The 26882-nt window shown below is 45.1% G+C and overlaps 1 protein-coding gene across 7 annotated transcripts in view; it reads right to left on the minus strand.

The window, feature by feature from the left end:
- myo9aa (myosin IXAa) overlaps positions 1-26882 on the minus strand; it is a 251246-nt gene that overhangs the window by 96644 nt on the left and 127720 nt on the right. For all 7 annotated transcript variants that reach the window (XM_038784181.1, XM_038784179.1, XM_038784180.1 and 4 more), the window contains exon 11: positions 4327-4448. In XM_038784181.1, the coding sequence (XP_038640109.1) occupies positions 4327-4448 (122 nt within the window). The remainder of the gene's footprint in view (positions 1-4326; positions 4449-26882) is intronic.

Consider the following 26882-nt stretch of genomic DNA (forward strand, 5'->3'; position numbering starts at 1 on the left):
TGATGAACTGGGCTGTGTTCACGACTCTCTGTAGTTTCTGACAGTCTTGGGCCGAGCAGTTGCCATACCAGGCTGTGATGCAGCCAGATAGGATGCTTTCTATGGCGCGTCTGTAAAAATCGGTGAGCATTATTGTGGACATGCCGAATTTCCTTAGTTTTCTGAGGAAATATAGGCGCTGTTGTGCTTTCTTGGTCAAAGCACAACGTGGGTGGACCAGGACAGATTGTTGGTGATGTGCACACCTAGGATAACCTTGGGTTATGGTTCACTGGCAATTTAGGTGATAGCTGGATCAAGATGGCCACAATCATCAAGTCTCAGAACTGAAGCAGCATGGTCCAAGACTTTGTAGGAATCTCAGATCAGTAGGTCACTACCTCCTGGCAGGGATGCAAGTGATCACAACTATAAGCGTCCACATTTGAGCATCTATTTGAACTGGTGGGCCAACAACGAGAGGTTTGTCCAGCAGCTGGTCAATGATTTAACACTATTTAGACTGGGCTGCACTGACCAGGTGACCATATTTGATATTCTATGTGAATAATAAGCTGAGATTGCTGGACAGTTTTAAAGCCTTCCACTGTTACCCCTGTACGAACAATGTACAAACCAAAGGAGGCAACACCTTGCCCCTCAGTCTCTGAAAATCCCCATCATAGCAACCAGAAAAATTAGGGGTTAATGGCATAGAATCAGGAACAGCCAAAATAGTTTATCCAGAACTTTGCAATGACAAGCAACATGGAAATGATTCAAAAAGATGTCCCTTTGTCAAAGTCAACACTGCAGGTAGCAGTCTAATGGTGCAAATTCAGGGCACAATCCTATTTATAGCCTATCAGGAAGAGATCAGACACATGGTTACTGGAAGAATGATGATGTCTTAAAGCGCCAACATCTCTATAATTCCCATATATCTGGAAAGCTTATTTATTTCCAGCCTTAGTTATTGGTTACAGTATATTAGAGAAAACAAATGTAAGCCAATTCTCAGATTGCACAAGTCTTTTGATTAAACAAATACAGTACAGGAACAGGCCCTTCGGCCCTCCAAGCCTGCGCTGACCATGGTACCTGCCGAAAATAAAACCGTCTGAACTTATGGAGTCCGTATCCTTCCATTCCCACCTATTCATATATTTATCTAGATGCCCTTAAATGCCGCGATCGGACCTGCTCCCACCACCTCCCCAGGCAGCACATTACATATATTTACCACCCTCTGCGTAAAAAAAACTTGCCTCGCCCTCTATTCTAAACTTTTCCCCACAGATTTAAACCCATGTCCTCTAGTACTTGACTCTCCTACCTAGGAAAGAGCATCTGACTATCCACGCCACTCATAATCTTGCAGACTTTTAATCTTGTTGCATTTATATCAGGTCAGTTTCAATTTGGATTGCAGGAGAACAGTTCCTTGTGTTTATAACTGCTAAATTCTGCTCTCTTTTCTTGGCAGTAGCCTCAAACCAATCTGCTTCAATATTGTATGAGGTGCATCTCCTGTGCTGCTCCTATTTCATCAAAAATTGCTCCCAAGCGAACATGCAAAACAAGAGAAGTAGGCCATTCGGCCCCTTGAGCCTGCTCTTCTTTTCAATAAGATCATGGCTGATCTACTTGTGTTTCAAATTCCACATTCGCATCTATCCCCAATAACCTTTAATTCCATGGCCTAAAAAGAACCCATCAACCTCTGCTGTAGAATTATTCACTGACCCCGCATCCATCGCAGAGTTCCAAAGTTGCAAAACCCTCAGAACAAAATTCTCCTCATCCGTGTCTTGAGAGCGATCCCTAATTTGAAAACATGCCCTCTAGTTCTGGACTCACCCACGAGAGACATTATAAAATGCTACGGTGAAGTCCTGATGCATACAGGCTTGTCAATAATAAGCGATTTAACTAGGGAAATATAGAGGGCATTAATCCGAGTGCGGGCGGTGTGAGGCATCAAGTTTGGGTAGATAACGCAGATTAAAGGGTAGGGTCAAGGCAGGAGATCAAAGTAGCTTCTCTATAGAGATTCTCCCACGAGGGAAACATCCTCTCAGCACTTGCCCTGTCAAAGCCCCTTAAGAATCCAATATGTTTCAATGAGATCACCTCTCATTCTTCGAAATTCCAATCAGTAGAGTCCCAACCTGTTTAACCTTCGCTCGTAAGACAATCCCTCCATAGCAGGGATCATCCTAGTGAACCTTCTCTGAACCAATATCTTTCCTTCAATAAGAGGACCAAAGCTGTTCACAATACTCCAGATGTAGTCCCACCAGTACCTTGTACAGCTGCAGCAAGACTTCCCGACTCTTATACTCCAACCCCCTTAAAATAATAGCTAACATTCCATTAGCTTCCTGATTACCTGCTGCCCCTGTGTGCTAGCTTTCTGTGTTTCGTGCACAGGTCCCACCAAGTCCCTTTGTGTTGTGGCTTTTTGCACTTTTCCTCCATTTAAATAATACTCTGCTGAAGGATTCTAAATTCCAAAATGTAGATGTTCACATTTTCCCACATTATGCTCCACTTGCCAACCATGTGCCCACTTACTGAACCTATCAATATCTCCTTTTGTTACCTTTGTAACATCTAGCCTTGACTATCGGTGTGTTCTTACGTTTTTTTCTTTCTTACCCTCATTTCCCATATTACTCCTTTGATGTCCTGCCTTGACTCTACCCTTTGCGTCATCTACCCAAACTTGATGCTTCACACCGCCCACACTCAGATTAATGCCCTCTATATTTCCCTAATAAAGCCGCTTATTAATGACAAACCTGTATGCATCAGTACTTCACCTTAACATTTTATAATGCTTCTTTCAGACATAATTCAAGATTGGAGAGAACACCTATGATTTGATTGAGCACTTTCCATTGTTGATATTTTAATTTTGAAATATCACCCCCCCCCCCCCGGTAAACTTCAGTGAAAATCTGGATGAATTACATGAATTTTTAAAAAATGTACAAAGTCAAATGGAAGACTGGTAATTAACATTAGCCGGGTTATGTTATTTATGACCAGTTTGGCACAAGCAGTAAAATAAGGGAAAAAATTGTTCGATTTACATTTACATCATTCAGTTCATTAACTCTCCTCATGTAAGATTTATATAAAATCAGCACACTAACTAATGTGGGTAACTCTCTACACCCTGGGCCGAAGATGCAGCACAAAGAAACTACTATATTCAAAGTTTAGCAGACAAAGACAAGAATATAGTTGAAATTAGTCCAAGGAACTGAGTTTCACACAGTTGAGAGAAACACTTTGCATTTGAGGCAGCCCTAGCTTTAGCTGAATAAGTCTTCACATTTCCTGCTGGATCTCTATTAGCTCAAGTCTCCAAATGTTTGACTAATGTTACTGACATAAGAAATGCATTGACTGAGGATCTCTTTCTGTGATGTTCCATCAGTAATGCTGTAGCTGCCTTTCCTTACTGAGTGCCCAACCTTGAAAAGCTTCAGACTGGCCCTTGCATTTATATTGTGGATTCTAGGATAAACCCATTGCCTAGTTGTGTTCTTTTGCTTTCTCTTGCCTGACTGAAGAGTGAACAGCGCCGGATTACAGTTTTGGCAACATCTCACAGCCCAATAGGCTGATAGGAAACGCACGGAGGTCAGTATAGTCCCAAAAATGATATGGAGGGATTTAATGCACTCGTTCTGCACAGCACAAGCCCACTCAGCCTCCAATCCAATCATGGAATTGCCCACCTGGAGATCTCAAACCCACTGCCAAACAACAGGCCACTAACACTTTCGTTCATATCCGGCCTCCATTGGTGCAATCACCAGAGAATTCCAGAATTAAGGTGTCCCACTACCAATAACACCAAGGAACGCCTCTTAGATTGGCCTTAATAGATTTATTGAACCTTCGGACATCCACTATTGTTTAATATTGCTACCTCTCTTCTACACAATCATGGCAGTTCACTGTCAGACACCATACCTTGATAGAGTTACGCTTACCGGAAGTAAGTAAAGGGTAATCTAATTGAAGGATTGAGTAGCATCAGAAACTATGATTACTGTCACCTGAACTCTTAGGAATCAGATTGGACTTGAAATTGTTTCAATATATTGGACATCCACCAATTAAAACGTGAAGCCTAGAAATGAGAGTCAGGGATAATGTACAAGTAACATTCTCCCATGAAATTATTCACTTCCTTATTTTAGCAGAAGGAATTAAAAGAGCAAACATCTTTATCATATTGTGAACAGTGGAATTTGATACCAATGCACCATAATGTAAATTCACTATATGAGCTATACAATGCTAAATCAGCTTGTTGCGCATACTCACTTGCACTCTTCATCCAATAAATGCAGTAAGCCTGTGGGCTTCTTGCTGATGAGGTTAATGCAACCGCTGTTGTCTATATAATCGATGTTGTGCCAACTGATGCCTTCTGATCTGTACTCCTCCTGTAGGACAAAAATTTAATGAAGTGCAAAGCCAGCAATATAAACCAAAATGACCAGGGAATTAATAGTCCACAAAAATACAGAAGTGGAACACATTTACACTTCACATGACCTTTCCATCATGTATTTCTGATGGCGGGTGGGCACAACTGATACCTCAAATTCCATCTTATAAATCCATCGTGATTCGCTTCACTTGTGGCACTCCCCAAAAGGGTAATGTCAACGTAAGAGAAGTCAAAAGAGATGAAGAGAGAATAGCCTTTTGTTGCAGGGAGAGGCGGCGATGGAGACAGGCACGAGGGAGGGCGCGAGGGAGGGCGCGAGGGAGGGCGCGAGGGAGGGCGCGAGGGAGGGCGCGAGGGAGGGCGCGAGGGAGGGCGCGAGGGAGGGCGCGAAGGAGGGCGCGAAGGAGGGCGCGAGGGAGGGCGCGAGGGAGGGCGCGAAGGAGGGCGCGAAGGAGGGCGCGAGGGAGGGCGCGAGGGAGGGCGCGAGACAGGATGTGAGAGAGAATGCCAGAGAAGCTGTGTGGAAAAGGAACCTGGAACAAGAGGAGACAACTTGTGAGAAATGTGTTTCCTCTTGGAAAGGAAAGAGAGGTTAGAGGTAATGCAAAAGGATGGATATGTCAGCATAATGGTGCTAAGGCTGTAGGGCTAAGTTAAAAGTGATACAGGCCACAGAATTCTGTACTTTGGATTCTGATGTTCCAAAAAAAGGAATGAATGATGCAATGATCCTATGTTCACGTATTCATATATTCCAATGTTCCTAACACAAATAAGATTTTGGAAATCCTTTATAATTCATTCAGTATATTGCTCGTCTTCAAGCTCAGGTTAGTCAGCTATTTGAAGGGCCAACTTCCATGCACATGGGCAAGTTTATGTAAGAAGTAACTGCATCTTTGTGTGAGTAAAAGTATGAGGAATGTGTTTGGGCTTGAAATGCAATCAGTTCTACATGTCCTTTCTGGCTTTCCATAGTCAGATGGCCTCTGCCATGAAGCACTCTCTGCAAGCTATCGTCTGGGGGTTAAGTTTAATTAAAAAAAAGGACGACAAGGTGACTGGCATGGAGAAGCTCTGCAGTCTTTAAACACAAAATATGGTTGGCAGGTTTGACAGTGTCTTGGATTCCTGCAAATGCTGCAAAGAGACAGCTCAGAAAGGAACACAAATGCTGAAATCTGCTACAAACAAAAGGATAAGGGGGAAAAAAGGACAACAAACTGAAGACTGCATACAAAATACAGAGTGGGCAATATGGCTGCTGTAAACTTTGTTCTTCCGCCTCCTATCAAAATGGAAGGCGAGATGTGGCACAATTGTTAGCTTTTCCACTTGCAATGGCAAAACTATGAGCTAGCAACAGAGTTAATTAACAAGTCGGAACCGATAAGAGTAGCTACACTTCTAACACTGCTGGGAAAGGATTGCTACAAAGTGTGCATCATTCTAAATCTAACCAACAAAGAAAGCAGGCAGCAGAGATTTGGAAAACCTTGAACGAACGTTTTGAACCCCTAGTGAATGTTATTTATGAATACTATGTATTCGACGCTACAGCTCAAGGTGAAACAGAACCCAGTATGTGACTGCTGTAACACAGCTTGCAGAATCCAGTGAATTAGGACAGCTAAAGGGTGATCTGATTAAAGATAGATTAGTCTGAGGCATTCACCTCGATGAGGGCCAATATACTGAAAGTTGAGAAACTGATGCCAGGAAAGTGACAATGTATGTAAAAATGCGGATGTTGTGAAATATCAGCTGGAGCATACGTATGGCAGAGCAGACCAGGGGATACATTATGTTGAGACATTGCAGGGCAAAAGAGCAGAGCAATCGCGAAGGGCAGGGTACAAATACTGCGGGGGACAGCATATAACAGAAAAGAAGGGTTGCCCAGGGTGGGAAAAGCAGTGTTTTGTCTGCAAGAAACAGAATTATTTCGCACACGTGCTTGGCTAGAAAAAAGCAAAACAAGTCTATACAGATAGCCGCTGAAGCAAGATCAGCAGAAGAATCTGATTAAAAGCTATACCTGATACAACAGGTTAGTTCAGTCAAATGGTTAGTGATTGTTACAATGATGATCGCAGGGAGAGTATTAAGCGAAGATGTGTCAGATAGACACGGGTGCATCAATTTTTGCCCAATTGGTTGGCAGTGTGTGAACCATTACTCAAACTGACTGCCAAAGAGGTGCAATGGTGTTGGGGAGCAGAACATGAAGCAGCATTCACCAAAATCAAATAACTAGTTATGACAACATCAGTGGAGATGTAGATGACATCAATGATGAGTCACCTTCCAGTGTGACGCCAGCGAGAGAGGTTTGAGAGCAACCCTAATGCAGCAAGGACAACCACTCTCATTTGCATCAAGGACACAAATACAAATAGAACGACGCTGCTTTCATTGTGAAAGAGTAAATGGCTATTGTTTTTTCTGCAAGTATTTTCACCAATATCTACTTGGGAGATGCAAACCGTGGAGTCCAACCATAAGCCACCGCGAAGCATTTTTCTCAAACTGCTACTATTTGCTCCGAAGCATCTGCCAGAAAATTATTTTGTTTTACAGAGATATGCCAGAGATGTGACATGCAATCAAAGGACACAGGTACACAATGCAGGAATGCGGTCGAAAGCAGTACTCCTCATGAAGAAAATCATAACGAAGTGTGAAAACTTCCAGATTCAAAGTGACACAGCAGCTTGACATGATCTGGAAGTCACAAGAGTAGATTGAGAGTACCTTTAAGAAATAGATGTTTAAGCAATGTACCTTTAAGAAATGGAGCAGCTCATATTACAGAAGTGATGTCAGAGGGTGGGGGGAGCTGAGCGGAGCTCACTTCTGCTTTTGTTTTCAGGTTTGAGGAGAAAGCTGGGAATGTTTGCGTGTTTTGAGAAAAGCTGCAAGAAGAAAACACAGAACTGGTCTGATAATGTCTGAAAATCCAAAGACTAAGTATATTGAATGTAACCTCATGTCTGTTGTTAAAGGTGAAGTCTTTTGGAGGTTTGAAATAACATTTTGTGGGATTATTTAGTGTTGTATTATTTTCAGGGTTATCTTTGAAGTAAGGGGTGTTAAGTGACCCAATATTTATTTAAAAGGTTAAGTTGAATTCATGGAATAAACATTGTTTTGTGTTTTAAAACCCACATGTCCATAATTGTAATACCACACCTGGAGAACAAGCCGTGTGCTTCAAAAGCAACAATCCATTAAAGGGAGAGGTTGGTTGAACTCCATGATACATTTTGGGGTTCTGTAAACACCGCTCCCATAACAGATGTGACAACGAAGTGTGAAAACTTCCAGATTCAATGTGACACAGCAACTTGACATGATCTGGAAGTCACAAGAGTAGATTGCGCACATCAGATGAAGTGACAGCCCGCGATGGCATCACGTACGAAGGAAATAGAGTCATCACCCTCAAGGATGTACTAGGTCTTGTACTAGGATGCACAGGTCCCTTCTACATCAACATTTCTCTATCTATTACCATTTAAATAAAACTCTGCCATTCATGGAGCAGCACGGTGGCACAGTGGTTAGCACTGCTGCCTCACAGCGCCAGGGACAAGGGTTCGATTCCAGCCTTCCTGTCTGCGCGGGGTTTGCAAGTTCTCCCAGTGTCTCCCACAGTCCAAAGACCTGAAGGTTAGGTGTACGGGCCATTCTAAAATTTCCTCTTAATGTTCAAAGATGTGTAGGTTAGGTGGGGTTATGGGGGAGTGGGCCTGGGTAGGATGCTCTGTCAGAGGGTCAAAACATTCTCGATGGGCCAAACGACCTCCTTCTGCACTGTAGGAATTCTACAGTTCAATTTCTCCGTCTGAAGTGGACAACGTCACATTTATCCACATAATACTGCATCTGCATTTACCCACTCACTCAACCTGTTACAGGTACCATTCTGGCCAAAGTGGTCTTCGATTTCATTGTTCATCTTTAGCAAGCAGAGCCAACTCCTACTATTTCCAAGCTAAACAAGCTAGAGAGCCATCGATGGTACATGATATTCCAGACAGACCATGGATGAAGCTGCGAAGTAGACCTCTTCACTCTAACATGAATTGATTAACTTGTCGCTGTGCAAAGGAATCATCGAGAAACTGAGCATATCTCACAAAGATGTACAAGGCAATCCATGAATGGAGAAACACACAGACTAAATGTATGGAAAGTAGCCCAGTCCAAAACATAACGTTACAGCGCACCCAAAACCACTCTTCCAACAGCAAAAAGGCGATTGAAACCAGTAGTAACAACATGAGTGAAAATAACCCAAGCTGAAATGGCAGAAAGCCAAATTTCAGATTGTCAACCCATTGCCAGAGCTGAACATTGGAGAGCCAGGCAGGGTAAAACCCCTCAATGCTCTCAACAGCAATCAGCCAACACGGAAACTCGGGATATGGAAAGAGAAATTGTCACCTCGATCCTGTTAAGTGGAAGTAAACGACCAAATATACCGGTGCAACTGGTACAAGCAGGCATTTACACATAGCTAGAGAAGCTCTTCCCACACATCAACCAGACGGTCAGTATGAAGGGATCTCAGCAACTGTACTGAGTACAGAACTACCATCAATCCCAGAGGTCCGTGTGTCCCCAACAACTGCAATGGATCAAGTTAACAAGGCAATAAGTGACTACAGAACAACACTCTGTGGACAAGAGGCAACAAACAATTAATGTCAAACCACATACATACCATTAAGAGGCCTGCACGATATAAAGACTATGTATACAATGCAGGTGCAGAGAATAACTAGTAGAACAAACAAGTTGTTAATGCACGAGAACGTGCAATGCACAAGATGCATCATGGGTAACACAGTTACACATGATTGTGCATGCAAATGTGTCTTGTTCGCTAAGAAAGAGGGATGTGTATATCTTTGTTCAATATGAAACAGTGGACTTTTGGGTTTGAAATGCAACCAGTTATGCATGTCCTATTTGGCTTTCCATATTCAGGTGACCTCTGCCATCAGGCAATCTCCATAAGCTGCCACCTTAAGTTAAATAAAGACCTTCAAGGAGATAGACACGAAGAAGCTTGGCAGTTCTGAAACACGAAACAATATACTATGGTGCATCTGCTTAGTGCTAAAGGAGCGATGCTGAATGTACAAGAAACAAGCAATATTCTGTGTAACTTAAGAAAAGAAAGGTTTGTGCAGCCGAATAAGTTGTACAACCTGTAATATTTGATACCTGGGATTCATTTATTAATTTTGCTTTGATTACTCAGTTAGCATGGTCAACAGCATCTTGCTTTGGGCGCCAGTTTTGTTCCATGCCTGCTCTGCCATGAAACCTCCCCAACATCCATCTTTACAATTAATAAATTAATAAATCAACATCAAAGTAATAATTTTCAAGTCTGTGTGTTCTGATCCTTTTATGATCTGACTTACCCGAACTGAACTATATATCTCAGTAACTTCTAAATCCCAAATATTGTGCTCGTCACTGCCCTCCTTCATTCACCATTAAAGACACATTGTTTTGCCAGCAGCCCACCCGTCCAGGAAGCAATCACATGCTAACTTCCACAGTTTGAACAGTTTCCACGGGCAGCATGGTAGCACAGTGGTTAACACTGTGGCTTCACAGCGCCAGGGTCCCAGGTTTGATTCCTGGCTTGGGTCACTGTCTGTGCGGAGTCTGCACGTTCTCCCCGAGTCTGCGTGGGTTTCCTCCCACAAGTCCCGAAAGACGTGCTGTTAGGTAATTTAGACGTTCTGAATTCTCCTGAACAGGCGCCGGAATGTGGCAACTAGTGGCTTTTCACAGTAACTTCATTGCAATGTAAGCATGCTTGAGACAATAAAGATTATTATTATATTGAGTATGTTCAGAAGGATGTGTTAGAGTAGACAACACAGCAGACATTAAATAACAGAAAATGCTAGAAAGATTCAGGTGGATCTCCAAGAAACATTCAAACTTCTAACAGGATTAGACAAGGTAGATTCATAAAGAATGTTCTTGATGGTCGGGGAGTCCAGAATAGTTTACGGATAAGGGGTAAACCTTCTAGGATGGAGGTAAGGAAACATTTCTTCACCCAGACAGTGGTGAATCTGTGGAATTCGCTAGATTTGGGGTCGAAACGTGTAATTTCAAGAAAGAATTAGTTATAGCTCCTGGGGCTAAATGGGTATGGGGGTGGGGAAGAGGGATCAGGGTATTGAACTTGGATGATCAGCCATGATCATAATGAATGGCGGTGCAGGCTCGAAGGACCGATAGGCCTCCTCCTGCTTATATTTTCTATGTATGTTTCGATGTATGTTTCTATGCCTGCCAGCATTTCAGGGGAGAGAAGCAGAGTGAGTTATTTCAGTCTGTGACCGTACAGACCTGAAACATGAACTCTGTTTCTCTCTCCACAGAAGCTGCCAGGCTTGCTGAGTGTTCCTGGCATGTTCTGTTTTTATTTCAGATTTCCACTATCTGCAGTGTTTTGCTTTCAAATAGCAAACCTTAATTTTGAACAGTGTAGATTTAGAGAGCAGTAAGAGCATGCAGGACCGAGAATTACAACTTGAGAAACAAGGGGAGGGAATACTGCACAGTCCCACATTCCTTTGTTTTTCTTTCACAATAAACACTGATATAGAAGGTGCCATTCGGAGCAGGGTAGTACTGACATGAGGGGTTGGAGAATCGCCTGAGGGCGCCTAAAATCCCGCCCCCGCCGTGGCAGAGATTCTCCGCCACCCGGGAAGTGGCGGTGGCGGGAATCTCGCCACTCCGATCGGAGAGGCCCCTGCGGCGATTCTCCGGCCCGGATGGGCCGAGGTCCCGCCGCTGGGAGGCCTCTCCCGCCGCCGAGATTTAAACCACCACTGGAACGGCGGGCTCATCGGCGCGAGCAGGTCCCCGGGGTCCTGGGGGGGGCGGGGGGCGATCGAACCCCGGGGGGGTGCCCCCACAGTGGCCTGGCCCGCAATCGGGCCCCCCCCCCCTCAGAGTCTGGGCCAGTGCCTTGGCTGCACTAGTTTCTTCCGCGTCCGCCACGGCCTCCGCCATGGCGGAAGCGGAAGAGAACCTCACATCGCGCATGCGCGGACCGGCGAAAGCCTTTCGGCCAGCCCCGCTGCCGGGGGCGCCGGTTTTTTGCGCCGGTCTTCTGGTGGCAACCGCTCCGGCGCGGGGCTGGCCCCCAAAGGTGGGGAGAACCCTAAGTGGTTGGCGCCACTCCCCTACTCCGGGACCCTCCGTCACGCCGGGTAGGGGAGAATGCCGCCCGAGGTCAGACATGCAAACCAAAAGAGAACATTCAAAGGAACATCCTTAAAGGATGGAGACGTATTAACATTCATTTTCGTGAGGAATGCAGTAATGAAGCCAGTTTGGCAGCTATTACTAAATACTAATAACATAAATGGATTGAAATGTACCAAACCCGTTCTCCACTCAATCATTTTTTTCAGTCGACGGGACTGATTAGCGTATAAGACCATAAGACATAGGAGTGGAATTAGGCCACTCAGCCCATCAAGTCTGCGCTGTTCTTCAATCGTGGCTGATATTTTTCTCATCCCCATTCGCCTGCCTTCTCCCCAAAACCCCAAATCAAGAACCTATCTATATCTTAAAGAAACTCAGTGATTTGACCTCCACAGCTTTCTGCGGCATTGAGTTCCACAGATTCACCACCCTATGGCTGAAGAAATTCCTCCTCATCTCTGAGTTAAAGGATCGTCCCTTCCTACTAGTGGAAACATCCACTCCATGTTCACTCTATCCAGGTCTCTCAGTATTCTGTAAGTTTCAATGGGAACCCCCCCACACCCCCAATCCTTCTAATTCCATCGAGTACAGACCCAGAGTCCTGACCCACTTCTCATACGACAAGTTGTTCATTCCAGGGATCATTCTTGTGTACTCCTATGGATCCTTTCCAAGGCCAGCACTTCCTTCCTTAGATATGGGGCCCAAACCTGCTCACAATACACCAAATGGGGTCTGACAAGAGCCTTATACAGCCTCAGAAATACATTCCTGGTCTTGTATTCTAGCCCTCTCGACATGAATGCTAGCATTGTATTTGCCTTCCTAACTGCGAACTGAACCTGCAAGTTAACCTTAAGAGAATCTTGAACAGGAACTCCCAAGTACCTTTGTGCTTCTGATTTCCTAAGCATCTCCCCATTTAGAAAATGGTCCGTGCCTCCATTCTTCCGACCAAAGTGTATAACCTCACCGTTCCACATTGTATTCCATCTGCCACTTTTTTGCCCACTCTCCTACCCTGGCCAGGTCCTTCTGTAGTCTCCCTGCTTCCTCAACACATCATTGGCTCGACTCATTTTGCAAACAATCAGTTGGATGGTTTGGGGTTCAAATCACTATTTTAGCACATAGTCTCCGTGGTTGTCCAGCATTGTGCTGAAGGAGACCAACGATGCTGATGATGCCATTCTGACTGCATGTTCTGCAGGTTTAGGCAAACAACGTGCATTTTTGGCACTGAGTGTTCTCCAAATACTTGTCCTTCAATCAGTAATTAGCAAAAAAGTTGAAGGGGTTTCATTGCTGTTTGTTGCTTCATAAAAGTGCACAAAAAGACCGCTACATTCACCTACACAATAAAATTTGCGATATGCCAGATAAAAGTAGTTCTGAGTCATCCCCGAGATATAAGATACTATATAAATGTGTCATTATATCTTTGCGTTCTGCAATTAATAAAACAAATCAAGAACATTACTGGAACTGGAGTTTGCATGATCGTTACCAGCACCCCCTCTCCCTGCTCTTAAATACTACAGGCAGAGGCAACTGTAATGTACTCAACTTTGTAAAGTGTTTATGTTTAACAAGTGCGAGTCTCGATAAAAAAGGACATCACAAGGAGGCACTGCTGCCATATATGACCTCATCTAAAATTCAGTTTTATTCCTCAAGGGCTGCAAACCCTTTGCCAAAGTGACACTGGCCCATTTCCAGCCAACAAAACAACAGCTATGTAATGTGTTTTTGTGTTCCAGCAAGCACTCTTTCCTAAACCAGTCTCCAGTCTCACAGGGTTATTAATATGAAAGGCATTTGTAACATTTCCACGCTCTGTCAGCATTTCCTGGAATTTCTGGAGACACAAAAATGTATTTAAAAAAGCAAAAAGCAAACTTATAGGTCACAGACAAAAGATATTTAACTTCGGTCTCAAAAAAAATGTCAATATTCAAAATAATCTCTTTCCTAAAAGTACAGTACAAAATTACATAGTAACTTTGCTGAAATAAATATAATGTCATAAATTAAGCAGCTGAAGAGACTAAGCATGCAAGGAAATACACTATTCCAGTGATAACTCTTTACCATTTAAGGAAACACGCATGAATTAACATTGCAACATTCCCCCAAGACATGTGGTTAAGAATCTGGCAAGCTTGGTAACTGGCTTAGCACTATCAGTGTATGGGTCACAGATGGTATAAAAGCTTTTAAACTGTTTGAAACTTCTCAAAACAAACATCCTGGGCAAGTGCACAGACAGTGCAGCAAGACAGTTCTGGCAATTACCATCTTTCATGTCCACTCCTCTGAGAATAGTCCTGCAGCCAAGTTTACACACAGCTACTTTGAGCTGTTTTTCTTAAACAGCATCAAAGCTGAAAGATAAAGCACAGCCCCGCTTGACCTCTACACAACACATGCAAGATCTGCTTATATGTTTTATTTTATATTTTTTATGCATCCCCAATGCATGACACTCAAGAGGCATGTCACCCTTTTTAACGTCAGGACTCGGCATTTGCCCAGCAAACATTCAACAGCCGACATTCCCTGTACTGACTATTTCTTAAATAAAACAGTCACCATATTGCTAAACGATAAGTGCAGGTCAAGATGATAATTTTTTAATCTGTTAACAATCCAGGAAAACAACCCTTTCTTCCCACAAACTACCAGCCTGATCTCCAACCCTCCTTTCTCTCAAAGACCCTGAAACTATCCCGCATCCCAAATCCATGCCTATTTATCTCAACTCCATGTTCAGGTTTCCACCCACGCCACAGTATAGAGATGGTCTCATCAAGTGGTATAAAAGGCTGTATTGTGTGCATCAGCAGTGGTTCAGTTGAGAACACACGTGCCTCTGAATAGTAAGGCTTGGGTTCAAGTCCCACTCCAAGACTCGAGCACAAAAGCCAGTGCAGTAGAGAGGGAGCGCTGTATTGCTGGAGGTACTATCTTTCGGTTGAGACATTAAACTAAGGCCCCATCTGACCTTTTGTTTGGATGCAGAATATACTATGGCACTAGTTCGAAGAAATAGTGGGGCAGCACGGTGGCACAGTGGTTAGCACTGCTACCTCACGGCGCCAGTGATGTGATCATTATCCACTGCTGTTTGTAGGATGCGCTGTGAGCAAATTAGTTGCTGTGTTTCCCACATGACAATAGTGACTAGACTTTGAAAAGAACTTAGAGATGTCCAGTTTCTTTTCTCACTCCTGACAACTCTCGTGTCAACAAAGGTCTGTCCTAGGCTCCTCCTAATTTTCATCTGCATGCTATATCTCAGCAACAATATCTGAAAACAATGTTGATTTGTACACGATGGCACCCAGCTCTACCTCACCACCACCTCTCTCTCGACTCCATCCCCACTCTCGATAAATTACCAGATGGCTGATCTGACATCCAGTGGCTGAATAAGTAGAAATTCCCTCCATTTAAATATCAGGAAGACTCAAGAGTTGAATCGGCCTCCAAAACAAACCACTACACGCCACCAAATCCATCCTTCCCCCAAACAATCCTGTCTGAAGCTGAACCAGACTATTCACACAGATAAAAGTAAAATGCTGCGGATGTTGGAAATCTGAAATAGAAACAGAAAAGGCTGGATAAACTCAGAGTCTGGCAGCATCTGTGGAATGAGAAACAGAATTAATATTTTTAGTCTATATGACCCTTCTACAGTGCTATAGAAGAGTCATATGGACTTAAAACATTAACTTGGTTTATCTCTCCACAGATGCTGCCAGACCTTCTGAGTTTATTCTGTTTTTATTTCAGACTATTCACAACCTTGGTGTCATATTTGAGGGAAATGAGCTTCCAAACTCATTAGCACAATCATCAAGATCATGTATCTCCAGCTCCGTAATATCACCTGACCTGACTCCGCACCTGCCTCAGCTCACTAGCTGCCGAAACCCTGATCCATCCCTTTACTACCACTGGAACTGACTATTCCAACACATTCCTGGCCAACCTTCCACAGTGGAGCTCATCCAAAATTCTGCTTCCTATGCCCTAACTCAAACCAAGTCCTATTCAGCCCTCAGCCTGTCGTTGTTGACCTACATTGGCTCAGAGGTAAGCAATGCCTCAATTCTAAACATATCACCCTTGTATTCAAACTCCTCCATGATCCTATTCCTCCAGATGTCTAATCTCCTCCACCCTCCGATGTATCTGTACTCCCCTAACTCTGGCATAATGAGCATTCCTCCTTTTAATTCCTCACCATTGGTGGTCTTGCTTTAAGCTGATGAAGCCCCAAGCTCTGGAATGCCCTCTCGGCAGCACGGTAAGTATGGTGAATAGCACAATTGTTTCACAGCTCCAGGGTCCCAGGTTCGATTCCCGGCTTGGGTCACTGTTTATGCGGAGTTTGCATATTCTCCGCGTGTGTGCGTGGGTTTCCTCCGGGTGCTCCGGTTTCCTCCCACAGTCCAAAGTCCAGTGCAGGTTAGGTGGCTTGGCCATGATAAATTGCCCATAGTGTCTAAAATAGCCCCTAGTGTTGGGTGGGGTTACTAGGTTATGGGGATAGGGTGGAGGTGTGGACCTTGGGTAGGGTGCTCTTTCCAAGAGCCGGTGCAGACTTGATGGGCCGAATGGCCTCCTCCTGCACTGTAAATTCTATGATCCGAAACCTCACTGCTACTTAAAATATACCTCTTTAATCAAATCTTTGGTCAACTGCTTTGCTTTATAACAGTCCTGTGAAGCCCCTTGGGACATTTTATTACATTAAAGACATATTGTTATATATCCATTCTATTACCACACCGCTCAATCTTGTTTTCTCTCCATAAAAACATCTCATACACCTTCAAATTTATCCTGGCTACTTCAGCATATTTTCCTGATAGTTTTGTCCCATAATTCTTTTACCTTTTGGTGTAACAAATTCCCTATGTGGCCATACATACACACATATCTGGCTGCCTCTCTGGATCTGAATCTATGACTTTCCTGTCTTCCCTTTAATCTTGGTTCCTCCCAGGCTCTTCTCTCCTTTCTCCTCCTTAGCCTATCATTCCATCATGCTATTTTCATTTCTTCCTCCTAGGTACTTTCCCCCCACAATTCCATCCCTGCCAACTCCACACCAAACCCCCAGAAGGAACGAGGGGACAGGGGTATGAGTGAAGGACATGGGGTGGGGCAAGGCAGAGTAGCTGGGGTAGATTTCGGGGTAGTCAAGGGTGAGAAGCAGCAGAGGAAGCTGAAAGAATGGTGCTCACTATCCAGCTGAAACTGTCTGAACACGTTGTTAGGCCAATCCACCTAACCTGCACTGGACTTTGGACTGTGGGAGGAAACTGGAGCATCCGGAGGAAACCCACGCACATATGGGGAGAATGTGCAAACTCCGCATAGACAGTGACCCAAGCCGGGAATCGAACCTGGGACCTTGGAGCTTGAAGCAATTGTGCTATTCACAATGCTACCGTGCTGCCGAGAGGACATTCCAGAGCTTGGGGCTTCATCAGCTTAAAATACTATTCAAATATGCGAATACGAGTACAGACTCATATTTACAGTTGCACCTTGGATAATAACCAAGAATATGTATTTACACAGCACCATTAACAGTGAAATATCTCGAGGCACCTCCTGTTATCAGGGAAAATTTGATACTGAGCCATAAGTAGATATTAGGATTGGTAACAAAAGCTTGGGAGAGACTGATTTTATAGGAGCATCCTAAAAGGGAGCAGAGAGGGGCATAAATGTTAGGGAGGGAATTCCACAATTAAGGGCCTAGAGGCACGGCAGCCAAGTGAAGAAAACTGGAAATGGGAAAGATGTCAGGATTGGAGGATCACAGAGTCTTTGGGCAGGAGGAGATTACAGAGGCAGAAAGGGGTGAAGGCCATGGAAGGATTTAAATACAACGGTAGAAATTTAAAATTCAAGGCATTCCTATATTGAAGCCAATGTGGGTCACCGAGTACAGAAACAGAAAAATCTTTACAACCTCTTTGTCCTTGTCACTTACAGATAAATACACTTGGTGGATTAAAATATGGGTCAGCCAATGAGTTCAATTCTAAACATATCTCCTCACTCTTCCTCAATGATCATTTCAACACTCATCGAACTGCATCCAACACTTCTTATCAACAGGTACAATTTGGAAATTCTGGGGGGATTTAACGGAAATAAAACGAGTCCCATGTCAGGCATGTTTAGCCGGGTGTTTCCCGGCGCTTGTAGTGCCGAGAACAATCCCACTATTAAACGGAACACTGCTTCATTTCTAGGCCTAGGCGAGGAACACCCTGCCGAAGTTGCACTTAGCCCCATTGCTTGCACTAACGGGCTCTGCTCGCCCCAATCTCTGAACCCTCCACCCCACCCTCCGAACTCCCCAACACCCTGACTCACCTATAATGGGGTCATTGAGACCCCCCCCCCCCCCCAAACTCACCTCATGAGGTCAGGTACCCCCGGGCCAGATCCCCAGCACGGGCACCACCCTGGTACTGTCAGCCTGGCAGTGTCCCTACTAGTCTGGCAGTACCAGGGTGGTGCCGAGGTAGCACTCCCACGGTGCCAAGCTGGCAGTATCACGGTGCCCAGGTTGCATCAAGGGCGCCAGGCGACCAACCTGCCCAGAGCCCAACCACCCAAGGGGCCCGATCACCTGGGAGACCACCCAAGTGCTGGCACGCCTGATCCACTGTGGTGGAGAACCAGTGCTAAATGGTGCTCGCTTGGGGTCTATGAAGCACAGGGGTTAGATCCCAACTTAACGGTGGGATCAGGAAATTGACAAGGTACCAAGTGCACATTGCACACCAGTGTCTTGTCCTGGAGGATGGCACTAACTAATCCTTCTCTCTTGCATTCTACTACTCAAAGCCAAAACAATCAAATTACCTCAAGCTGTGATAATAAGGGAGGGAAACATTTTACTATTAAATGGGAGAAAAAATTCTATCCACCAGTTTAGAACCTCATTCGATACTGAAAGTCAGTACACATCTCTGCCTTGCAGTGACTGTTGCCCTCAGAACAATTTGTTACCAGAACACTCAAAGCATTGTGAGCCACAGTTACTATGAGCTCTCTGAAAACCAGAGAGTTGAATAGTCACATATGAGTACATGGCATGTTCCAGCAGTGAATAATTCTTGTGGCGTACACCAATAATGGCATTACTGGAAAAGTCTTCACACAGCACAGACCCTACTAACAGAAGCATATTGACAGTCGAGGCTCATGCTGAGCAGTGTTCAGTCACACTAGTAATTGTCTTATTTATAGCTTGTAACGATAATTCTTGGAAGTATGCACAAAAGGGACTGTTCAGTCTAGCACCCTCAAGACCAGAAGACAGTAAATGTCAAAATATTTCAAACAGAGCGACTTTTGTGAATATAACATTTTGACGTATCCAGTTAGTTACGCTTTCCAAAAAGGCATTAGCAAAAAAGATCAAAAACAAAATATATCTACACAAATTTCCTGATATATCAGTTGGTAAATGCACAGATTGTTACTGAGCCAACCAACAAGGTCCCAGGTTGAAACTCTTGTCAGTACTGAGTAGCTGATTGCATTTTGGACAACTCAATGGGTGTGACAATTAGCTTCAGCACCCTTACGATAAGGTGGAGGAAAGGCAGGACATAGGGTAGAGGCAGGACTAGATTTCACCGAGACGCATACCACTATTTGTATTGCCTGCCATTGTCTACTGTTCTGGGAGGAACAGTCTATGTACTATGTTTGAGACAGAAACATAGAAAATAGGAGCAGGAGGACGCCATTCGACCTCTCGAGCCTGCTCCAACATTCATTATGATCATGGCTGATCATCCAACTCAGTAACCTGCTTCTCACTTTTCCCCTGTATCCTTCGATCCCTTCAGCCCCAAGAGCTATATCTGGTGAAGTCGCCACAGTCCCAAATGACCATAGGCTGCTTTCCCCTTTGAGGGGAAGAGCTGACTGGTGGTGATTTAACCTGAGGATCACTACAACTCAGGCGAGGGGCAAGGCTGAGAAGGCAGGATCATGAATAACCTCAGCCGGTATGGGAATATCTAACTCCTTGAAAAGAGTGTTTTGGCCTCAACTGTTTTCTGTGTCAGTGAATTCCACAGGCTCAGCATTCTCTGGGGCAAGAAATTTCTCCTCATTTCAGTCCTAAATGGTTTACCTCATCTCCTTAGACTGTGACCCTTGGTTCGAGACTCATTGGGAACCTGCCATTGGGAACATCCCTCCTGCATCTACCCTGTCCAGTCCTGTATTTTTCAGGTTTCTATGAAATTCTCCGTCATTCTTCTAACCTCCAGCGAATATAACCCTAACCAACTTAATCTCTCCTCATAATTCAGTCCTACCATTCCAGGAACCAGTGTGGTAAACCTTCTCTGCACTCCCTCCATAGCAAGAACATTCTACCTCAGACAAGGAGCAAAACTGCACACAATATTCCAGGTGTGGTCACACCAATTTATGATGTGGAGAGGCCGGCGTTGGTCTGGGGTGAGCACAGTAAGACGTCTTACAACACCAGGTCAAAGTCCAACAGGTTTGTTTCAAATCACTCGCTTTCGGAGCACTGCTCCTTCCTCAGGTGAATCAAGAGGTATGTTTCAAAACATATATAAAGACAAAGTTAAAGATGCAAAACAATGCTTTGAATGCGAGCATTTACAGGTAATTAAGTCTTTACAGATCCAGAGATAGGGGTAACCCCAGGTGTGAATTGTCTCAAACCAGGACAGTTGGTAGGATTTCGCAAGTCCAGGCCAGATGGTGGGGGATGAATGTAATGCGACATGAATCCAAGGTCCTGGTTGAGGCTATACTCATGTGCGTGCAACTTGGCTATACGTTTCTGCTCGGCAATTTTGCGTTGCCGCGCCTCCTGAAGGCCTTGGAGAAAGCTTACCCGGAAATCAGAGGCTGAATGCCCTTGACTGCTGATGTATTCCCCGACTGGAAGGGTACATTCCTGCCTGGCGATTATCGCACGATGTCTGTTCATCCGTTGACGCAGTGTCTGCATGGTCTCGCCAACGTACCAACGCTTCAGGACAGCCTTTCCTGCAGCATATGAGGTAGACAACGTTGGCTGAGTTACACGAGTATGTACTGCGTACCATGTGGATGGTATTCTTACGTGTAATAGTGTACCCATGTCAATGATCTGGCACGTTTTGCAGAGATTGCCATGGCAGGGTTGTGTGGTGTCATGGTCGCAGTTTGCTGCAAACAATGGTTTGTTTGAGGTTGCGCGGTTGTTTGAAGGCAAGTAGTGGGGGTGTGAGGATGACCTTGGCAAGATGTTCATCTTCATCGATGATGTGTTGAAGGCTGCGAAGATGTCGCAGTTTCTCCGCTCCAGGGAAGTACTGGACGACGAAGGGTACTCTGTCGGTTGTGTCCCCTGTTTGTTTTCTGAGGATTTTGGTGCGTTGGAACTGTCGATCGATGAGTCGAGCGCCATATCCTATTCGTACGAGGGCATCTTTCAGCATCTGTAGATGTCTGTTACGCTCCTCCTCGTCTGAGCAGATCCTGTATATACGAAGGGCTAGTCCATAGGGGATAGCTTCTTTAATGTGTTTAGGGTGGAAGCAGAAGTGAAGCATCGTGAGGTTATCCGTGGGCTTGTGGTAAAGCAAAGCCTTGATGTAAATGAGTGTGTCCAAGAATGCAACCGATTTTGGAGAGTTGTCGGATAGTGGGATGGAACGTATTGATGTCATTGTGTAGTCGGTTTAGTGAATCTTCGCTATAGGTCCAGAGGAAATTTTTTTATCGATATATCTGGTGTGTAACGTCGGTTAAAGGTCCTGTGCAGTGAGGAGGCCTTGTTCAAACTTGTGCATGAAGGTGTTGGCATAACGAGATGCGAATTTGGTCCCCATGGCTCTTCCGTGTGTCTGGATGAAGAACTTGTTGTCGACGGTGAAGATGTTGTGATCCAGAATGAAGCGGATGAGTTGCAGAATTGCATCTGGAGATTGGCAGTTGTCAATGTTGAATACTGAGGCTGTTGCAGCAATGTTGTCGTCATGGGGGCTGCTGGTGTAGAGTGCCGAGACGTCCATTGTGACGAGGGATGTTTTTGGTTCAACTGGGCCATAGGTGCTGAGTTTCTGTAGGTAGTCCGTCTAGTCGCGACAGAAGCTGGGCTCCTCCGTGTCTGCCGTGAGACTGATGGGGTCCATTTTGGTGGCGGTGCAGAAATTGAGCTGTCTACTGAGGACTTCGATTTCATCTGGTTAAAGGGTGTAGTCTGACAGCGTGGTACATTGGCGAGACCATGCAGACGCTGTGTCAACGGATGAACGGACATCGCGCGACAATCGCCAGGCAGGAATGTAGCCTTCCAGTCAGGGAATACATCAGCAGTCAAGGGCATTCAGCCTCTGATTTACGGGTAAGCGTTCTCCAAGGCGGCCTTCAGGACGTGCGACAACACAAAATCGCCGAGCAGAAACTTGTAGCCAAGTTCCACACGCACGACTACGGCCTCAACTGGGACCTTGTATTCATGTCGCATTACATTCATCCCCCACCATCTGGCCTGTGCTTGCGAAATCCTACCAACTGTCCTGGCTTGAGACAATTCACACCTCTTTAACCTGGGGTTACCCCTATCTCTGGATCTGTAAAGATTTAATTACCTGTACATGCTCACATTAAAAGCATTGTTTTGCATCTGTGACTTTGTCTATATACATATATATTATATATGTGTTTCTGGAACCCACCTCTTGATTCACCTGAGGAAGGAACTGCGCTCCGAAAGCTAGTGATTTGAAACAAACCTGTTGGACTTTAACCTGGTGTTGTAAGACTTATTACTGTGCTCACCAATTTATGACTGCAGCAAGACATCCCTGCTCTTGTACTCGAATCCTGTCACTATGAAGGCTGCTGCCCCTGCATGCTTACCTTCACCGCCTGCTGCCGCTGCATGCTTACCTTCACCGCCTGCTACCCCTGCATGCTTACCTTCACCGCCTGCTACCCCTGCATGCTTACCTTCACCGCCTGCTGCCGCTGCATGCTTACCTTCACCGCCTGCTGCCCCTGCATGCTTACCTTCACCGCCTGCTACCCCTGCATGCTTACCTTCACCGCCTGCTGCCCCTGCATGCTTACCTTCACCGCCTGCTACCCCTGCATGTTTACCTTCACCGCCTGCTGCCCCTGCATGCTTACCTTCACCGCCTGCTGCCCCTGCATGTTTACCTTCACCGCCTGCTGCCGCTGCATGCTTACCTTCACCGCCTGCTACCCCTGCATGCTTACCTTCACCGCCTGCTGCCCCTGCATGCTTACCTTCACCGCCTGCTGCCCCTGCATGTTTACCTTCACCGCCTGCTACCCCTGCATGCTTACCTTCACCGCCTGCTGCCCCTGCATGCTTACCTTCACCGCCTGCTGCCCCTGCATGCTTACCTTCACCGCCTGCTGCCGCTGCATGCTTACCTTCACCGCCTGCTGCCCCTGCATGCTTACCTTCACCGCCTGCTGCCCCTGCATGTTTACCTTCACCGCCTGCTACCCCTGCATGCTTACCTTCACCGCCTGCTGCCCCTGCATGCTTACCTTCACCGCCTGCTACCCCTGCATGCTTACCTTCACCGCCTGCTACCCCTGCCGCTTAGAGATGTGTAAATCAGAATTAAGAGAAAATCTTTTGACTTGAAATGATGTATTCATTAGGTTCTGGGGTAGCACAGATGTGAATGACACCTTGTCAGAAACACAAAGTAACCATAGCTGAAAACAGAGAGAACACAGTCTGTTCATATTTAAACCTGTTTCCTACCTTGGAACAAGCAGCAACAGGCTTTTGACTGATCACGCAAATAGCTCACCATGTTTGAAGCCAACATCAATCACTGCAGGGCAATTTGGGTGACAACACCTTTTGAAAGTAATGTAACTGCTGCACTCACTTCCAGAAATGCTGCCATTTCATCTAGGCCATATACTTAACTGTACTACTTCATGAGGTGAATATTTAAAGTTGATAAACTGCACTCTAACCCAATATTTTAAAGTCACAGCACAAGAAAACAATTTAGATAAAAGTACACCATGCACTGTTACTGTGTCAGACAAACCAGTAAGGCAGAGGCGGCACGGTGGCGCAGTGGTTAGCACTACTGTCTCACGGCACTGAGGACCGAGTTCAATTCCCGCCCCGGGTCACTGACCATGTGAAGTTTGCACATTCCCCCCCGTGTCTGCGTGGGTCCCACCCCCACAACCCAAAGATGTGCAGGGTTGGTGGATTGGCCACGCTAAATTACCCCTTAATTTAAAAAAAGACAAACCAGTACAGTGCTAGGTTGAATCTCTGGCCTTTTTTGAATTAGCTGCTTACAGCTTCTCCCCTCTGCTCCTGAAGGTACTATGGGATAGATCCCATAGGTAATTTGTAGTATCACACCGAGACCCATATTTTTATGCATAAATCAGTAAATTGATGGTTTGAAACCAATTCACAAATCAGGGCAGTGATTCCATTTCTACCCTCGCATATCTACAAACCTTCACATAGTAGGAATCAATGGGTAGACATCCAGAATGCAAATGTCTAACTTTCCTTCTCCATAGTCCAGGGATGATAACATAAATGGTATCGTCCATGTTGATGCCCTTAGTCGGAGGTCAGCTATCACGGCTCAGACCAGAGATCATTACTCGAATGTTCGCACATGTAGGATTCAGTACAACAGGGGGCGATTTAATGGTCATGGTGTGCCCGAAAAGCAGCTCACCGTGGCGCAGTCTGGCCGATAAGGCTGGTATTTATCCAGATCGCCCACTGTGGGTGGGATCACTTGTCAGCAAATCTTCATATTAGAGCGAGACAGCTCATTTCACTTTAATGTGCAGATTCTGGAGTTACCAGAGGCCTGGGGATCTATCTCGCTCACCTCGGAGTTCGGGCGAGCACCAATCAGTACTGGTCTCCACAAACTGGGATCAGACGAAAGGTCACAGGTGGGGTTTTTCCAGGGGATGCAAGGCCCCCAGGTGCATGTCCTTTGGGTAGGGTGGTACCCTCGCACTGCTGTGGCGCCTAGGCACCTTGAAACTGCCAGCCTGGCAGCACCACTGTTAGGGTGCCAGGTTGGCACTGTCAACATGCCAAGCTGGCATTTGTTGTGCAGGTGAGTTTGGGTCGGGGATGCCCTGCAGGGATTTTAGGGACCCTCACATAGTGCCAGGCCAGGGGAGGGGGTGTGGTCGCATTGGGGGGCTTTGGAGATCGGGCGCCATTGCTACACTGAGGAGACCCAGTGAGTGGAGTTCCTCAGTGTACAAAACGGGGCCACGTGCAGCCTTGGGTGCACACTCCCCGTTCAGGCCCCTTATCAAACGCGAGTTGTGTTTTACAGCCTCGTGTTTCTTGGCGCTGCAAGCACAGGGGATCACGCGGCTAAATGCGTTCACAATGGGACTTGGTTCGCATTTAGTAAAATCGTGACCCCGATGTTGCATTTTCCAACAAACCACTGAGGAAGTTACCCACTTTTTGGTTCAATGAGGCAATATACAACGTGTTACTAGGAAACAAAATCAGAGGCATTTTCAATAATAAGAAACATAAGCATAAGAAACATCAAAGATTCTCGCAGGAGTGCTTATAAATTAGCTGCAGCTCAAGACTTTCAAATTTGCAAACTGTGGGCATGTCTGTTTGATAATCTAATTAAGGAGTGAATGACTGGACCTCATGCAGAGTCGCCTGATGAATGAATTCATTCAGATTGGTTAGCAGGACTAGGCTACAGGTCGGAACTGGCTGACGAGGACAGACAGAAGGGTTTTTTGTAAATTTAGAATATAAAAAAGCAGCCAATGGGAAAACAAATACAGATCTTAAAATGTCAGGTCTTCTCTGTATGCAACAGCTTGCAGCGGCATTACCTAACATGAAATCACTTATTGATATGTGAACACAGAGAGAAACGATTACTGAAGGAAAACAATTTTGTTGGAACGTTTTGGCACAGAGTCACCAGGTTTTAAAAGTGCTAGTATCCAAACACTGATTAGTGACCAAAATAACTTTGTACCAGTATCAAGTTGTAATGTTTATTTAAAGCGGCTGCCTGCAGTCAATAGCACACAGCTTACACATCGCAGTCAAGTGACAGAGAACGCAAGGCAGGCTGGCTATTTTTCGTCCGTTGCAAAATTGAAGTTGGGTATTTCATAAAGTACTAAATCTAATCTCAATTTTGCAAATATACACAAATTAATGTTCACGCTGTGAAAAGGGGCATTACCTGTGTACGCAATGGGAAATACAGTGAAACACATGGAGGGAAGTGTGTGAAATGATAACTACGTTCACTAATATGCACAGCATTATTTTAAAAGTCAGTAATTACAAAACTGTAGTTGTACTGCTCCTACATTTGATTACAGTTATTCAGTGGTCAGCTAGTAGTCAGAGCGCCCATTTACAACCAAAATGGATGTTCACGCTGCACCAAAGAATCCGAAACCTGATGGAATCTTGATGTTTTAACAGGACTGTCTTTAAAACGCTAAAAGCAATTTGTAACTGAATCTCAGCAATGCAAACTGCATTAGGATTTTGCCAAGATTTCGGCGTAAGATTTGAATTAAATCACGAGCAAACTGCCAGTTGGAAAAAAACGCATATACAGGAAGTCTCGATTAGAAAATAAAGGCTGATCTCAGTTTCACGTTTTAGAAAGAAGCATTTTCGCCAATGATTTAGATTTAGCCAGCCACTTCAAGGAAATTTCCTCCCCATCCAATATGAAAAACATGACCTTTGATAAATGGATCAAAAAATAGGAATTTTCTGCTCATTCAGGTGAGGAAAGTTAATAAGAATAATCGCTTGTCACAAGTAGGCTTAAATGAAGTTACTGTGAAAAGCCCCTAGTCGTCACATTCCGGCGCCTGTTCGGGGAGGCTGGTACGGGAATTGAACCCGCGCTGCTGGCCTTGTTCTGCATTACAAGCCAGCTGTTTTGCCCACTGTGCTAAACCAGTAAGCAGGAACACAGGACTAAGGAGCAAGATAATAGCTGATTCTGGTTGTGGTCTCAATTCCACTTTGCTGTCTGCCCCCCAAAATCATTGTTTCCCTCGGCAATTAAAAATCGGTCTGACT

This window comes from Scyliorhinus canicula, chromosome 24 (genome assembly GCF_902713615.1).
Source record: "Scyliorhinus canicula chromosome 24, sScyCan1.1, whole genome shotgun sequence".
Classification (NCBI taxonomy): domain Eukaryota; kingdom Metazoa; phylum Chordata; class Chondrichthyes; order Carcharhiniformes; family Scyliorhinidae; genus Scyliorhinus; species Scyliorhinus canicula.